We start from the raw sequence: 16,163 nt of genomic DNA on the forward strand, positions 1-16,163 counted from the left end.
AAAACGGTTACGTGCCCTAAGCACCAAATGAGCAAAGCAAAGCAAAGCAAAGCAAAGTCTTGGCATTACATTCCTTTTGTGGAATTTGGCCTTTCTGTTTCAACAGACTTCGCAGCCGATTCTTAGTGTACAGAATCATTGCATGGCTAGTACTATGGATCCTACTGACACTAAGAATCCTTCCAGGTCGTGGCTCGAACATACGACAACTGGCTTGTAAGACCAGTGTCCTATGCATTGAACCGCCAACCCGGGACATAAAGCACCAAATGAGGTTACTCCTGAATGGCCAATTTTTGCCAATCTGTAATATGGATGTCAACTATTCATCATTTTTTTTTGTTACGTATTAGAAGAAAAACAACTCAAATTTTCATATTATCTTGCTTGAAGCGGTTTTATTTCCTGAACCAGCTTTATATTGAATTGATCACGACATCGGCGAACAGAAAAGGCAACATTATCATAAGTTTAAATGTTCGTTAGGAACACCACGTCTGAACATAAAATGTTCCAAATTATATAAAAAAACGTACTCAGTTTTCAAAATGATCGAATATGTTTTAAATTGTTAGCATGTATGATCACTAACGGAACTTGATCTGTGACTCACGATCTCGATGCAATTTCGAGTACAAATGTATACGCAACTGCGGTAGCGTTTCTAAAACAGTGTTACACATTTGACAAGTGATTCCGTGCCGTGGCAATTGAACGTCGCTGTGAAAGAAAAAATAGGTTATCAAAAAACTACATCATCATCATCATAAATACGCACGTGAGTCCGAGCCTGTGTAGTTCGCGACAATGCCTTTTCAAAAAGTCGATTTGTTTTGCACTGACTGGCAAAAGGTTCAATGGCTCGTGTAGTGGGTAAATTGCGTTATTATAGATGTTTAAGTCATCTTTACGCTTTTTGGACGATGAACCCGCACTGGCGTTCAAATCGTTTTTCCAAGCATAATCGTTCGGCGCATGACGAACATCCAAAAATTTCCTTTCGGTTTCCAGTATCCTAAAATAAAAAAAAAAACAAAGCAAAAATCTTGTTACTTCATCGGTCGACTGTGATATTACTTCTGGGAAAATTACTTAATGATAAATCCTTTGATGTTGAGCTTAAGCTTTTCGATAGAAACGTTGTTGAACTTGGGCATAGTTTGATCCTGATCAGTAAGTAAAATGCTGTCGATAGTGTAGCGTAAAGCATTTATCTGTTCAAAAATAAACTCTTGAGAAATGCTGACGATATTATTAGTTTGGTTCATGCTTACTTGAGAGATGTCTTCGTCGGTAAGAACGACATCCAGGGACATGGTTAGGTCGTGCTCAGGATACATAGCATCTCCTGTCGAGCTATCCATGCCCAATCCACACAGGATGCTAACGACTCGTGTCTCATCATCGTCTTTTTTCAACTGACAGGTAGGGCAGAAGATCAGTGCCATCAATGCACCGAATCCCGGAATATTAGGCATCATTGAAGTTTGACGACAGATTAGTCGATTTCCGTGTTCATTAACAAATCCAGCTACCAACAGTTTCTCATGTGTATCCTGGGGATTTGAATCCAGCAACACCGAATTGACGGAATCGGATTCTATTGTTACCGGCTTCATTACACCAGATTGGATGGTTGACGACGCACTTGTCTCAAGTGGACTGTGTGGGCCCGAAAGAACCACCTTGCAACGAAGCTTCTCTTCCGGTGGAGATACATCTTCGAGTTCCTCTTCCTCGTATTGGTTTTGGTTCATTTCTGCTGCGCGGTACACTTCCATACGCATGTTTTCGTCTAACGACATTTCTCGCTGTTTTCTCTCGCGTGAATCATGATCTAGCTTGGAGATATAGCTTTCTTCTGAATATTGTGCATACTTGAGCCGAATAAGTTCAGCATTTATTGGAAGTTCATCTCCCTTTCGCAGAATAACACTCGCCACATTATTCACCACCGAATAAATTTCTGCGATGAAAATCTTACCGAGGGTCATCTCTTTGAACCTGTTGATTGATTCGGCTGTCCAGATACCTTGCGGTGAAATAATGGCCGAAGGTTGAACCTCTGTTAATGACGCTTCGAATACGCGCTGAGGAATATCTTTCAGATACTCCAAAGGACCATCTAGTCGCCTAAATGCCGATTCTCCCAGAGCAGCGGTATGTCCATAATCGAGGAAGAAAATGATCCAAAGAATATCGCCAGTCCGTCGTTGATTTTTGAAGCTTTTTAGAGCTGCTCTAGCATACTGATCACTGCCCTCCTGCAAGGGAGCCGCGATAATCATTCCGGCAGCGAAGTGAAACTCTGGATCAAAACGGGGTAATCTGTACGAGCTGGCATTTAACTTGGAGTGAATGTCGGAGAAAATGTCCTTGTTTCGGCTGTCCTCGGGACGCAGGTGAAACTTGTTACAGTGCACAATGTGCGTCACTTGGCACACCATACTGGCCCGAAAGATAGGTGGAATAACCGATAGATTAGCATTTCGGATAATCTTTCGACGGGATACCCAACCGTTCGCTTCCTCCCAGTGGCCGAGATCCAATTTTGTGGCAAATTCAATCGCGTCCTTCTGTCGCATAGTACGAAGCTCCGAAATTCGGTTTCGAGTGCCCAATTTGCGTAGTTTTATCGCACGATAAACATCGGAATGTACTTTGCCCGGCATGAACGAGCCGCGCTGGTCTCGTTCGTCATTACTGCCCAGGAAGGTTATGAAAATGCGATTTGTGGTGCGGTCAAACATTACCTGTAAAGAGAGGCAGATTTCATCTTTATAATGATGTTGTTATTAACACTAGCGGGGATGGCATTTAGACGACATGTTTTAACTGCACCTCAAAAATGTACCTATGCAAATTTCGAACTAAATCGGATATGGGTAAGTTAAAGCTTTCGAGCTTAAGAAATCATTATAGGAGGGGGGCTTGATGCCAAATGCCTTAGAATTGTTTGAAAAGTCGAGATCTAGTGTCATCCAGCAAAAATAAATTGGGACTCTAGAACTGCGGTTTCCGATATCAAATTTGTTTTATGTCAAATGTCTTAGAATTGCATGAAACATCGAAACCTGGTATTATCAGTATTTGTCGATTATGTCACTTATACCATTATATCTCCGGAACCTGAGTGACAGCCATTTGAACTACGAACTTGTTCAACAACCCAATAGTAGCTTTCAAACGAGCCTAGACTTGTTTATATTTGTTTAGTTATTTCCGAGACACATTTGGCGGATAGATAAAAGTGCGTTTTGTCGGTTACGTCACTTATATCATAACATCTCCGAAGCCGGCAGCGACAGCCGTTTGATCTTTGAATTTGACGAACAATCCAAGAATAACTTCCAAAAGAACTAAGTTTGTCGGTGTCGGTTCAGCCATTGCCAGAATGAATGGTATAAAACATTGAGAGTCTGGCATATCTATCAACATCCGATTTTTCAGTAATTCTACTTCCTTTTTAAAGAGAAAGACAAAAAGAAAAAAAAATAAATTAAAAACTTATAAAGTTGCTTCCAACAACAACAAAAATTATAATGACAGAAGCAACAGCGTCGAAAAATCCATTGGGCGAAGGTGCTACAGGTGAAACAAAAGCCCCCCAAACCTCAATGTATGGTAAAGAGATTGCCGTTCCATCAAGGAAAAGGGTGATTCAGCTGAAAGGAAACAGCTGAATTTTTCTACGTGTCGGTTTTGCACGATACGCTTTTTGCGATGAAATTGAAATTTTTCGCGCCTTAGTTTGGCACTGAATTGTTAGTTTGTTTGTACCACACATTTTAGAAAATTTTAAGTTATTTGTGGTTATTTCGTTCTACTGAAAATTTTATCATATATTCCTGAACATATTTCTGATTGTATGGAAAAAAAATCTGTTGGTGCGTGAAATACAATAAGAATACATCAAAAAGTATTTTCGATTTCGGAAATCTCAAATCATTTGAGCATTACCGCTTTACGAAAATAGAGAATTATTGGCACTAGAGATGGTCAAGTAGGTATTTTTTCAAATCCGAAGCCGACCCGTACCCGAGCGAAAATAAAAATCTTCTACCCGTACCCTACCCGAATGCTACATTAATTTTTATTACAAAACCCGAACCACATTCGTGATTCTATAACATTTCCCCGAAAACCATTTCGCCGAAATTTTTTTGCAGAATGAACCATTCCCCAGAAAAGAGCTTTCCAGAGTGTACATTATTCCAGAATACGCTTCCCAGAAAAGCATTCTCCAGAATATAAAAAGTCGAAGCTTTTTCCCCAGAAATTTATTACCCAGAAACGGAGCGTCCACGCTTGACATAATATCGTTTGGCATAACGTCATTTGATATATTGGTTAGTTGGCGTAATAGTTATTTAGCATAATGATAATTTGGCATAACAGATCAACATGCTGCTTTATAGAATTTGTTCTAATTTACTGTGATTTTGAAAGGTCTAATGCGGCAACACCTCATCGTTTTTAATGACCTGCTGTCCGACCTCGCTGCCACTCGTTCGGACTTAACTGACGGATATCCCCAAGCTTTGGGTAATCCGGGCAAACGCCCGCAACTAGACAGAAATGATTTCTGCGGGGGCGCTGCCCACCGCAGTGGCCACCGCTTCCAACGGCGGGTCACCGGCGCAATCGCGGCCTTCGGCCGACTCGACCTGAATCATCTAGGACGAACATAATATTGGGCTAGCACTAAATGATATGCTTGTGTAAAATGATAGTGTGATATTTACTACAGAATTTAAAAAATAAAAAAAATGCTATTTCACCTAATACCGAAATTTTGTTCGAGTTCGAGTGAATTATCGATAAGATTCAAAGTAACGAAGTAACGACGAAAGGTTAGCTTGCTACTATAGACTATATGTGGAAACTAATACTCAATTTAAGAAAGCTATATTTGAATTAAGCGTCCCGTGTTGGCGGTTCAATGCATGAGGCACTGGTCTTACAAACCAGTTGTCGTATGTTCGAGCCCCGACCTGGAAGAATTCGTAGTGTCAATAGAATCGTAGCACCAGCCATGTACACTCTGAATCGGCTGCGAAGTCTGTTGAAACAGAAGGTCAAATTCCACTACAGGAATGTAATACCAAGGCTTTGCTTATATTTGAATTAAAATAAACGTAGATAAATGATTCCATAGCCAGACTTCATTTTTTCAGGCTAAAAAAGCTTGAAATAAGCATAATTGCCTTGAAAATTACAGTTAATGAGCATTCCCGAAATTTTATGGAAGTTAATTCGTTCTGGAATATTATTTTCGTGCGACTGGTTCATTCAAGTAGATGCTATTCTGGTAAAAGATCTGTTCCGGTAAACGTCATTACCCAGAATGTTATATCTGGGAAATGAATTCTAGGAAATGGTTTTCTGAGGAATAGTATACAACCCCATCCGGACCTGATAAAAAAATGAAACCCCGAAACTGATCCGTACCCGTTGAAAAAGAAAAAATCGACACTCGTACCCGACCTGAATCCGACAAACATACTTTTTCTGTACCCGAACCCGACCAGGTGAGGGTCGGATTACGGGTACAATTCATATTATTTTATTAATTTTCTAGCTTTTATATCACGACGAGTACAAGGCAAATTCGACCAAAGCCAAGCCGACGTGGTAATGCAGTCCGAGCCGTCCAAACAATTATCGAAAGCGATGACCTCTAGCAACAAAAACCTGTGATTCCGTGTTTTCGGCCGATATGCATTTATATATTTCAGTCTTTCAAAGTACTACAATTCAATTCGTTTCCAATTGATTACGGAAACAAGATGCGCAGGCTAGAAGTACGCAGTTTGAACGAATCGAATATCAAAACGAAATACGAACAATTGAAATTATGCCAAATGAAAAAAAACATGTCAAACAACTATTATGCCAAATGAAGTAGTAGTATGAGTTTTTTTTATACAAAATGAAAATTATATCAAACAAATTTCGTCCAAATAACGTACACTACAGTTCTTTTATTTGGTTTATATTATTACAGTAACGGTTCTATTATTTGCTGAAATTGGATCTTTGACAAGCCATCGATCATCAATTCATAGCATACATTGAACCGTCACTCCGGATACAATTCATAATAATGAATCATTTATTAGATATATTTTCGATATCTTCCTACTATAAATAAAAAATCGTATAAAACAGAATGTAAAAGAACATTTTTGTAAAGCGAGATGTATTCGAAAGTCGCGGGTCATTAATAGGTCCCGACACATTACAAGTGCGAAGGGAATTATCACGCGCTTTAATAATAGCAGATATATTTAATGGTAGGATCGACAGTCGCGTTTTGCTCAACGAAGTTAATATTAATGTGCGACCCAGAGCTCTCCGCAACAGTGCTCTTCTTAGACTTCCTATACGACATACCAACTTTGGTACAAACGGTTTTGTTATTGGTTTACAGAGATCGTTCAATATTATTAGGCATTATCATATCATTAGGACCAAATTGTGTCTGTTGATTGTAAATAAATAAATTTATAAATGGAACTAAAACGATTGTAGGTACAAAAGCCCGCGCCAAACCCTTCCCAAGAATTTCTTCACCTATACCCTGATACTATAGTAATGAGAAGCGCACTTACCTTCATATTTTGATGACGGGAAACATCTCCCTCGCTGATAATATTCTTGATCTGCACCGTGTACAGTGGACCGATGTATCTTTCGTGATCGAATCCAGTGAAAAACACTGTGTTGCAAGGATCACGTCCGCCCAGCTCTGTGAATGATTGGCGCTCCATCAGTTCCTTTCCACCAACAGACATGGGCACATAGTAGTGCGGATAGAACGCTCCAGCCATTATTACTTTAAGAATGACTGTCTTTTCACGAGAAGACCACACAACTCTGTTTGGCCCGAATGTTTCCTGCAAACCGATTTTTTTCAAGCGGTCCTTGATTTCACGAATCAGCTCAGCCATATCCATCAAACATTTCAGATCCAATGACATTCGACGAGTCCAACTAATCATGTCACCACCTTCGCCAACCTGCTCTCTGCGACTTTTCCACGCAATATAGGCGTTCAAAATGGCAATTCCGTCGCTGCCCGACCCATCGGCCCAATACATTTTTTGCGTATAACTTCGCACATTATTCTGATTGATGAAGATATTTTTACAATTCATCCCGGCACTGATAATAATGGCTTCTTCTTGCACACTGAACACATACCCCAGTGTAATCAACTTGGACATGCGCAAATCTATAGGCAGCTTGGCCATCACATGTCCTAGGCGTGTTAAATCTCCATCTAGCTGTTCATAGTTGCCATTGACCGTACGCAGTAGAGCACCAATCTCTTTTAGTTGTAGTACAGTATTACGAATGTCACTCAAATCTGGGGGATTCATTGCTAACGCCAAAATGGAATGAGGAGGACCCATTTCTAGCAACTTGGCTTTCAATACCACAGCATCTAATGGGCAACGTAGCATCTCTGGAGGAATTGGCATTTTCATCTGATGATCATAGAAACGTTTAGTGACCAATCGATACACGCGCCCATCCATTACACGACCGGCACGACCAGCACGTTGATCACAGTTGCTGTGTGAAGCCCATTGCGTCCGCAAAGAGTTGAAGTTTGTGCTGGATTCTGTGTACTGGAGGCGTTGTAAACAGAAATCTATGACAAATTTGATATCTGTAACAGTTACGGAACTTTCGGCGATATTTGTGGACAATATCACTTTGCGCTGTCCGGGAGGTGGACGACGAAACATTTCCGTCTACAAAAGTATGAAATCATCAGTTCATCATAATAATTTTGTACAATACCATACTAACCTGTTCCTCCGTCGACATTGTAGAATGTAGTTTGATAAGTTTAAGCTTCGTCTCGCTTTGATGAGTTTGTTCCAACATTCCCGTTAAGCTTGCATACATTTGATCGATTTCATTAATACCAGGAAGGAAAATTATAACCGATGGTTTGTAAGACAACTTTTCTTCGCCATCATTGTCCTCTAACAAGCGATCGCATACGAACACCAATTTCGCAGCAAGCTTGTACATTTCCGGGGAGATTCCTGGGTTCTCATAATCGATCGAGATATCGGTTTTAAGCTTGTCTAGATCGTCAAGGTAATACTTTACGGTACGGAATAAAGTAGGTTTCTCGACGGATAATATCGGAGCCGATAGATAACCACTTTTTTTAGGAATCTTAAAATATTCCGAAAATATTTTCGCATCTATTGTTGCCGACATCAGAATGACTTTAGTCTTGGAGGAATTCGTGGCCAATAAGCGACGAACAATTATCAACAGAAAATCAATATCCACATCCCGTTCATGAATTTCATCCAAAATGACATGTGTATAGTTGGCCATAGTTTTAGATGTGATCAAAGATTGCAGTAGCACTCCTGTTGTCACATACAACAAACGAGTATCTGCAGACAAACATTCCTTCAGTCCTACTTTGTACCCAATCAATTCTCCCACTTTGCACTTTCGCTCGTCAGCAACGCGATTTGCAATAGACATAGCGGCAATCTTTCGCGGCTGCGTTACTATAATGTTACAGTATTCTTTTCGATGGTATGCTTCTTCCAATATGTATTGAGGTACTTGTGTTGTTTTACCACAACCAGTCGGTCCTTGTAGAATAACAACAGCATTTGACCGAATCCTTTCCAAAATATCCTCTTTCTCGCTACGAATAGGAAGCTTGTTGTGTTTCACTACGAAGTTATATCTCTGAAACAACGGAGCCATCATCTCCTTGGCCTTCAGTGCTTTGGCATGTTCCTCGTCCTCGTCTGCCATGGAAGATTCGTCATCCACATCCTCTAAGTTTGAAGTGCGCGACGTTGACGGACCAGCTGCTTCGTCTAAAAAAGCCTGCAACGGTAACGTTTTTGTATATAAAATAAATTTAGTTAAAAAATCCATTTGGAGACAGTTTCATTAGTATTCATTATTACTCCCGATTATTAACCCGATGTCAAAATCATTGGGTTATTCTAAGTTCAAAATCCAATCTGATTACTTTTCGAATTTTATGATTTAGGTATTTACTGCAGTTGTGTTGAAAAATCGAGTTTAATATTGAATCTCGAACAATACGAAAGTCTATCGTACCCAAAGCTATTTACAACGCGGATATTGATTTCGGATTTACTTACATTAATTAATTGGGATTCCTCCTCTTTCACAAACTTTCCGACATATTCCTTTCCGAGCTTTTCCCGTTCAGGCATCTTGGTGAAGATGCTTTTGTCTTCCACCACCGTAGCATTGCAGTAGCCTCCGGAAATAACGACGCGATTGAAAGGTTTGCTGAAGTCAAAGAAATCGTCGATGTCATCCATTTTTTATTCCTTTTCGCAAAAAGGACACAACAGCTGAATGATAGTGGAAACTCCTGCAACTCAAATAATTCTGGACTATATTTTATTATTCGAACTATTAGTTGATTCGGAGTAAAACAATGCCTTGATTAAAAATATTATTTTCGAAAACCTCTTTGGAATGCTTACAGCTACTATTTTTACACCGATACGCAATGATCGAATCGATAATAATTGAATATAGTATGGATGCAGCGATGCCAGGTCGAATATTCCGAATTTGATATATTGCAAAGAAAGGGCTTTATATATTTAATGAGCAAAAAAGGCTGTGTCAATCTGAAATAATTGTAAAACCTCTGTAAAACACTATGGAAATTTGCAGACTATATGCAAAAATATTCGGAAATCTGTGAAAATCTGCACACGAAAAAATACCGACAGAATCAATAAGAAATCATTAAACCTGGTATCTCTGCACGGATGTAAATCTCGTAAACAGCGTTGCCAGGTTGCCAGATTTGTCTGACAAATGCCAGATTTTTCTCGCTTCGCCAGACACTCAAACTAACCAGATCTTTTGCCAGATTTTCCAAATTTAGCTAGATTTTGTCAGATCCCGCTAGATTTTTACGGTTTTGGCCTCTATATGATAGGCGAAGAGACCTTTTATTTTGCTCACTAAAAATGAAGCCCGGCAAAAATTTCTAGTAGACCCAGGCAAATCCAGATAATTTTTGAGTTATGACAGCTTTTTGAAAAAATAACCTTGCAACTCTGCTCGTAAATCTTGAAGGAACATGAACTAATAAGGGAACACATGGAATTTAAACTACACTGTCATGTGGTATTCATAATTCCAGGGTAACACCCAGAAAAATATTTTTTATCAACCAGGTGAAGAGTCAAAAAAAATAATTTGCTTCGTTGTTATGGAACCAATAAAATATGAGTATAAATTAATGATTAATGTTGTTGATATGAAATTGAAACTCAGCTGGTTTTCTGTTTCAAATTAAAATTTTGGGTTGATCCAACCAAAATCAAGGATAGAATCTCGATTGACATTAGACTCTTTGACAGCTCACTTACAACCACAAATGCAGATGAGATTGGTTTGTTTTCATCAGGAAACGCATGCATTAAACACGATTCAGACAATCAATCAACTTCGCTCGACGTAAAGATAATATTTTTAGCCGAATATTGCTCACGCACCCGACGTTAAAATTTTTCGTGAACTTGACGTAGTGTCCTTTCATATGAATTGCTTACAATTAATGTTGTTGTTCCGTAATCGTTCCATGCAGGTGATAGTCGCTTGATGCTGCGTGTGAATCGCTTTTACATAATCTTTTGTTTTCATCAGGAAACGTGGTGGCCACACATTTTTCAGTAGGGCCGCCATTCGTTTTTCACCGGGCATAGAAACCTCAATATTGTCGCAAAACTGAAATGTAGAGGCGCTGCTTGTTTAGAGATGATACTTTCAGCAAGAGCTGTCAAATCAGTAGGAAAATTTCTAATTACTTCACTTTTTCAACGATTTATTTTGAAAACGGGCAAATTCATCTGAAAAATCATAGTAAAAAATGAAGAAAAAGTTTTTACTCTGAGGTGGTAATGTTGATCTTTGTTCATTGTGCGAAATCTACCGTTTATTCAGAATAGAGTATTAAACTTGGTTTGATACCACTTTTTCAAATGCCTGGAAAGTATCCACAATAAATAGTACTCGATCGCTATACATTTTAGTACTCAAGAAATTAACATTACACTGTTTTTTGTTTAGAAAAATGTTGATTCGAAATAACCTAACCATACTCAGTTTACCACATTTCTAAAGATTTTCCATGTTTAATCGTAGTTTACACTAAAAAAAGTAGTAGTAAACTTTGAAATCGGTTTTCTTCTACTCCGAGTGTACTTGTATTGATAATATCTATTTGTACTCTTGAATAAACGATAAAAATGTTGCAAATCATTACTGCCGATATGAAAATTTCCAAAAGAATCCTCCTTTTCTTAGTTCCATTTTTCATTGGCAGGTGTCGCTACCGGTAAATCAGCTTTGCGACAATTTGCCAATAAACATTAGATTAAATCCTGAGTGCAAATGACAGTTTCGCTTTGTTTCGATTATTAGGAAATCTGCAATCTAACTATTTGTATTGAATAATAACTGAAACTATTATCTTTTAGTCCGCACAAATACCGAAAAATTCAAAAATATTCCGAGAAACTAGTACTTAGGATCCAATCTAATGTTTATCGAGAAATGGGCAATAAGAATATAAGAAAACATGACATTTGATCGAAGCGGTTGGATTTTCATGCGTGAACTGATCGAAAGTTCTCAGAAAAAATTTCATGGTCGTCTAACAACAAAACGATAAATAAATAACGCTGTGAATTGAATTATGTTGGTTAGAAAGTTATCGAAAACTTTCCATATTTTTTTAAACACTGCTTCACGTAGAAAAGCAACCCATACACAACCTGACAGAAATGTGCCTGTTTCATATGTTTTCCACTGAATACAGGGGGGCGCTAGTGTACCTAAACAATACGGGTGCAATGAATTACGAAATAAAAAGATTACAAGAGAAACCAATACTTCATTACGTTATTTACGGTCACTGTGTATGCGCCCAGCAATATATTTAAAAGGAGCGTAATGTCCACATTATGACTCACAATATTGCGAATTTTTCTCACAGCGCTGCATAGCAACAAACTCATCAATAACACACGTCATAAATCTCTAAACATTCGTATTTTGTTATCTTTCTATCTTTTAATTCACTCTGCCCAACGTCTTCTCTTTGGTCTAAAAAGATATCTATTAGCGATTCTTACACGATCATTAGAAGTGTTATTACTAAGTAATGACACTTCTGCTCAAACGCTCGTCATTATTGCATTACTGTATATCATTACTTTTTAGCATTACACGTTCATTATTAATGATGAGCACGGGACTTGTAACCAGAATTACTTTTCCTCAGCAATTAAAGAATATTAGCAATATTCTTTATCTGAAAATAAAGATTATTAGCCATTGAAACGTTAAGATTAATGAAACATTAATAATTCAAATCTACACTTTGTCATTTCCAGATTTTTTTTTCGCGTATAGTTCTGAAGAGAATGTTTACTTCATGGTTGCCAAATTTTCTCATCTAATACAACTGACATCATTCAGCACTTCCACAAAAAATAAGAAGAAGAAATAATGTTGGTAATGATGGAAAATCCGGAATTCCATCATTACTCGTTTCATTACTGAGCTCGCAGACCTTATACGATCATTAAAAGTGTCATTACTTTTTAGTAAGGACACTTTTAATGATCGTGTAAGGGCCGCTATTAATAATAATTGATAGAGTTAGAAATGAAGTGTTTTTTGAAATGTGGTGTGTGACTAAAGAGTACCTAACATATTTAGTCGTATTCATGAAAATGCAAGGAATTAGTAGCCATTTGTAGGAGTATTTGTTATCATTGGATGATCTTCTAACGACTTGGATAAAGATAAGGGAACCATATAGATTTAATCTTGGTTTGCAAATTAGTAGTATTGTTCTTTAAGATTCAGTAGAATACATTACTTCACGTTCATTATTTATTGAAATGTGATAAACTACTTTTAAACCTTCTATTGATGAAAAGAGAAAAATTATACTTATACTAAATCACAGTAACTTATCATCATAATTATTTTATTAATGTCAAGAAATGCTAGCAAAATTTATTTTACTTATTTAAATATAAAAATTCAAACCGCAGATTGTCGAAAAACAGATACGTTATTTCCAAATGTTATTCTATTTACGACGCCATTGTGGAACCAGAGAACCAAAACTTTTACTTATATTCTCGATGTATGGGAGCTGTCAAGTTGTCCACGGGTTGTAGAAAATACGACGATAAAAACAACTACACTGATGAGCTGAATGCGAGACGTAAAGACAATGATCTACATTTTAGGCTACTTCAATCACAGAAAACTGATATACATGCTCGCATATGAGCTGTGTGTAAAATTTGCTCAAATAGCGTGGCGAATACATGCAGATGTCACCGCGATAGACACTATTTTGGGGGCAGCATTCACATCACGACACAACTTGGGTGCTACATTCACTTCACTTCATAATCGACTGCGAAGTTGGTTGAAACAAAAGGTCAAGTTCCGCACCGGAACGTAGTAGCCTAACATTGCCTTTGCTATTTACACAACTTCATAATACGACCTTATCATTCGCATACGGTATTCTTATGGCTGGAAATCAAACGATATAATTAAGAAACTTCCAATATTTTGCCTGAGTGCAGTTCATCACAATTATCTGCAGTAGAATCACTACAAAAATGAATAATTTCTATTTCTATCCTATCCTATATATTTATAACCAAATATTTTCAGAATAGGTAAATTTGCTTACTTCATACAATTTGATGAACTAAAAAAATCGTTTATATCCCACATGCACACATTAAAAAAGATTGCTCTTTTCCAATTTAAATTGATTTGTTTGTTCCTCAAAAAAAGAGGTTAATTGGAACATGTGATAATTGGCGAGCAGGAAATCACTCCGCATGTCAGGTCTATTGTGGTCACGTGTTACCTCCTCAGTAGCTTGCGATTGAAAGAGGTCGATGTCAGTTAAAATTCTTTCTCGTAGTTGGATGCTGTGTTCAGCTGATGATTTTATTAATAAACTAGTAGACCTGTTTGGACGAGCTATCAGAAAACGAGACCTATAAATCATCCCTATTAGGGTTCCCACTCAATCTAACGTATGTACCATTGAAGTCAAGAACTATGGTTTCCTTAGACATTTCAGGAAAACAGGGATCGTCTCATGGGATGGAACTTTTCTGGCTTACCGATAGTAGCACATATTTTACATGCTTTAGTCCACGATTCATCGTTCAACTACATGACCACTAGGCTCATTCGCGCAATATGCACTTCAGCTTAGCAAGCGTGGTATGACCAAAGATATGCTCAAGATCAGTGTTGGTGATTGCTGAAAATTTGACAGAAGCTGCTCGATTTTTATCTATATTGTGTACTACATTTTCAATCCGGTAGAAGATGCTACAAGAATTCGAGTCTCTCAATGCATGAACCTCGAGAGAATTTTTCTACATTTCTTCGCTCCACTTCATACTCTGAGTATTTCATGGCCCTTAAAAAAAATTTCAGTCTGATAATGATCGCCGCTGTGTGGAATTTACCAAGAGAGAATCGCAAGTTGACAATTATCGCAGAAAATCGAATCGATGATTCGACTTGATGATTCTCATACTAGGTTGCAATATTTAAAAACCCTTGTGTGAAACATTCACATACATTTTCATAGACACAAATTATACAAAGGTTATATGCACATAGTTAGAATAAGCGGCAATAGTAAAATGATTCTATCACAATTATCCACTGCCCATACATAACCGGATCGCGAAACGAGAATAAGCGACCGTTTGTTGCTTCAGAGAGAATTCCTACAGCAGCGTGCTAGCCGTTGATTCTCAGACGGTTCACCGAGAGAAATTCGCTCTCGCACTGGTGTCTATTCTATGTTAAATGTACAATGCCGGTTTTTTTTTGTTGCGATGATTTCCGTTTCTCTTTGATGGCACTGATTCAATCGTGGAAGAGTTGCGAGTGAGCGTTCTTTGATACGATAAAAGCCATCCTTGCTCAAGATTATAATGTCCCATACGATTCATTGAAAAATATTGGGTCAGTAATCGTGAACGTGAACGTAATCGTGAACGTGAATCGTTGACTAGTTCCGACAAACATATGTTTACATTCAGCACATAATGATTTCCTGCCTCAACTGACTTCAATGCTTCATGGGATGAGGCAATAACAAACTAAATTAACTCTAGGCAATGGTTTTAAGTAGTTTTTACTTTCTTATTGTAAAAATTACTGGATATGAAGCAAAATTATTCAATATCGTTCATACTTTAACTTGATATCGTTTCAAACATGAACAATCATTTTCATAGTTACAGACGTTTGTTGTTTTGCTTCAAAAGGCTGAAACTAGCAGTGAACCGAGCTCATCGAGGGGTCCTATTCAAATGATACATAAGATATCGCAGACTATTCTATCTTGAGTTTATCTTTGGTATGACCACTGTTAGTTACATTCAATACCATCCTTCGTAACATCTTGCACTTTTGCTATCATCAAAAACCCAAAGTAGGTAGATTCCACACTGACGATTTCCCACGGAGTGGATGTGGATGGATCGGTTTATCAACTCCAATATACGACCGGTATAATGAGTCCGCAATATTGACGCGTCCTCGGATGTATGCAGAGACCAGCCATCCGTTCTAACCCATGCTCGTGTAGAATTCTCTCAAGAGCGTAAACGCAAATCCTTGACCGTCAGTGCATAGCACAAAGTGGCGTTTAAATCGGTACATGCCGCTCTTTTGGCACACAAAACGTGAACTTTTAGGCAATTATCCTAACTCGCGACTTCTTCTTTGTGGTCATTTAGATCTCAGATTGATCAAAATGATATTAAGGCGGTTATCCCTACACGCAACATTTTCTTCGTGGTCATCCCGATCTCACATCAGAAAAAATCAAATCATTTCAATCTCGATTTAAAAGGCCATAATGCGGAAGCGCTTGTGGTCATCCGATCTCACATTAGACATAAAATCTTCAATATTTGTTGAAGCGGTTATCCCAACTCGCAGTTTGAGGTTATCTCGAGTATACATGCGGTTATCCCAACTCGCACACCAATCCTATATATTTGTTTTTTTTTTCGCAATATCACCTAGGATCGTGC

At 38.1% G+C, this 16,163-nt stretch overlaps 1 protein-coding gene across 1 annotated transcript; it reads right to left on the reverse strand.

Annotated features, from left to right (window-relative positions):
• Positions 1 to 370: 370 nt before the first annotated feature.
• Positions 371 to 9,572, reverse strand: LOC131435109 (probable ATP-dependent RNA helicase spindle-E). Its single transcript, XM_058602643.1, has 7 exons — positions 9,165 to 9,572; positions 7,822 to 8,880; positions 6,615 to 7,763; positions 1,275 to 2,753; positions 1,093 to 1,214; positions 779 to 1,015; positions 371 to 720 (listed from the first exon to the last, which is right to left on the reverse strand). The coding sequence occupies exons 1-7, from the start codon at positions 9,348 to 9,350 to the stop codon at positions 588 to 590; spliced, it is 4,365 nt and encodes a 1,454-aa protein (XP_058458626.1). The 5' UTR covers positions 9,351 to 9,572; the 3' UTR covers positions 371 to 587.
• Between the last annotated feature and the right edge of the window lie 6,591 nt (positions 9,573 to 16,163).

This window comes from Malaya genurostris, chromosome 3, assembly GCF_030247185.1.
Source record: "Malaya genurostris strain Urasoe2022 chromosome 3, Malgen_1.1, whole genome shotgun sequence".
NCBI classification, from domain to species: Eukaryota; Metazoa; Arthropoda; class Insecta; order Diptera; family Culicidae; genus Malaya; species Malaya genurostris.

Bases quoted from the DNA above. Each gene is read 5' to 3' on its own strand.
- LOC131435109 (XM_058602643.1), bottom strand. From the start codon at position 9,350: ATGGATGACATCGACGATTTCTTTGACTTCAGCAAACCTTTCAATCGC. The intron at 8,881-9,164 runs GTAAGTAAATCC...TTACCGTTGCAG, and splicing joins AGGAATCCCAATTAATTAAT to GCTTTTTTAGACGAAGCAGC. The intron at 7,764-7,821 runs GTTAGTATGGTA...ATACTTTTGTAG, and splicing joins CAATGTCGACGGAGGAACAG to ACGGAAATGTTTCGTCGTCC.